This window comes from Sphaeroforma arctica, assembly GCF_001186125.1.
Source record: "Sphaeroforma arctica JP610 unplaced genomic scaffold supercont1.6730, whole genome shotgun sequence".
Taxonomy (NCBI): Eukaryota; class Ichthyosporea; order Ichthyophonida; genus Sphaeroforma; species Sphaeroforma arctica.
Window position 1 is genome coordinate 1 of NW_014033828.1, and position 1581 is coordinate 1581.

The 1581-nt window shown below is 40.6% G+C and overlaps 1 protein-coding gene across 1 annotated transcript; it reads left to right on the top strand.

The window, feature by feature from the left end:
* Nucleotides 1-430: 430 nt before the first annotated feature.
* Nucleotides 431-1561, top strand: SARC_15786 (hypothetical protein; the record flags this gene model as incomplete). The annotated part of the gene is made up of 2 exons (XM_014290101.1): nt 431-584; nt 1368-1561. The coding sequence occupies 2 exons, from the start codon at nt 431-433 to the stop codon at nt 1559-1561; spliced, it is 348 nt and encodes a 115-aa protein (XP_014145576.1).
* Nucleotides 1562-1581: the final 20 nt, after the last annotated feature.

Genomic DNA, 1581 nt, shown 5'->3' on the forward strand with positions numbered 1-1581 from the left:
ACACACACAACACACACACACACACACACACACACACACACACACACACACACACACACACATATATATATATATATATATATATATATATGTGTGTGTGTGTGTACGTATGTATGTGTGTATATATGTATGTATGTATGTATGTGTGTATGTATGTATGTGTGTATATATGTATGTATGTATGTATGTATTTACGTGTTTATGTATAAGTGTATATATGTATGCATATATTCTTGCCCATCGCTATTTAATGTCTCATATTCTTCCTACCTGCTTGGTACCAAACCAAGCCGTTAGTACGTCGCATTGTTGGCATAATCCCATTTTGTACTACACATCAGTTTAACTACAAACCATTCACACTCATACTCCTCCTTTATCACATTACACACACCACAGTCTGATCGTACAGTATGGCTTGTATAAGCACATGACATGTGTAGAGCCCCAGAAGGCAACCAAGCAGGAGATGGCGGCCTTTCACACAGACGAGTACATTAGCTTTCTGGAGAGTGTGACTACCAAACCCATTGCAAGTGATGCCGCTAAGCTGTACATGCACAATGTCTTTGAGGACTGCCCAGGTGAGATATAGGGCTACACCGAAGGTGTAGTAAGCATGTGTGGTATAAATGTATATATAAAGTGTATGTATATGTGTAGACGTGTGGTATGAATGTTTATGTTAAGTGTATGTATATGTGTAGACATGTGTGGTATGAATGTATATGTTAAGTGTATGTATATGTGTAGACATGTGTGGCATGAATGTATATGTTAAGTGTATGTATATGTGTAGACATGTGTGGTATGAGTGTATATGTTAAATGTATGTATACGTGTAGACATGTGTGGTATGAATGTATATGTTAAGTGTATGTATATGTGTAGACATGTGTGGCATGAGTGTATATGTTAAGTGTATGTATATGTGTAGACATGTGTGGTATGAATGTATATGTTACGTGTATGTATATGTGTAGATATGTGTGGTATGAATGTATATATTACGTGATATGTATATGTGTAGACATGTGTGGTTAGAGTGTGTATGTTAAGTGTATGTATATGTCAACCACTCCTACACACTCACTTCGTCTCAACTGACAGAGTTTCCATGCACCATCGATATTGGTTCATACACACTCTGTTTGTCTCTCCCCAGCGTTGCCTGAATTGTATGAGGCTGTTGTGTATGTATCTGTGGTTATATGTACCATCCCGCTCACCACATACACACACACACACTCTCTCTATTGGTCTCTCCCCAGTGTATGTGTCTGTGGTTACACATACCATCCTCATCACCACACTCGCTCACACATACACACACACCCTCTCTCTCTCACACTCCCGTCTCTCCCCAGTGTTCCCTGGGTTGTATGACTTCTGTCGCTCTTCGGCTGGTTCGAGTATTGGCGGTGCCGTAGCTCTCAACTGTCGTGACAGTGTCATTGCGATCAATTGGAGTGGGGGCCTACACCACGCCATGCGCTCAGCCGCCTCGGGCTTCTGCTATGTGAACGATATTGTTCTGGCTATACTGGAGCTGCTGAAGTAGGTAGACTGTAGTTATATATA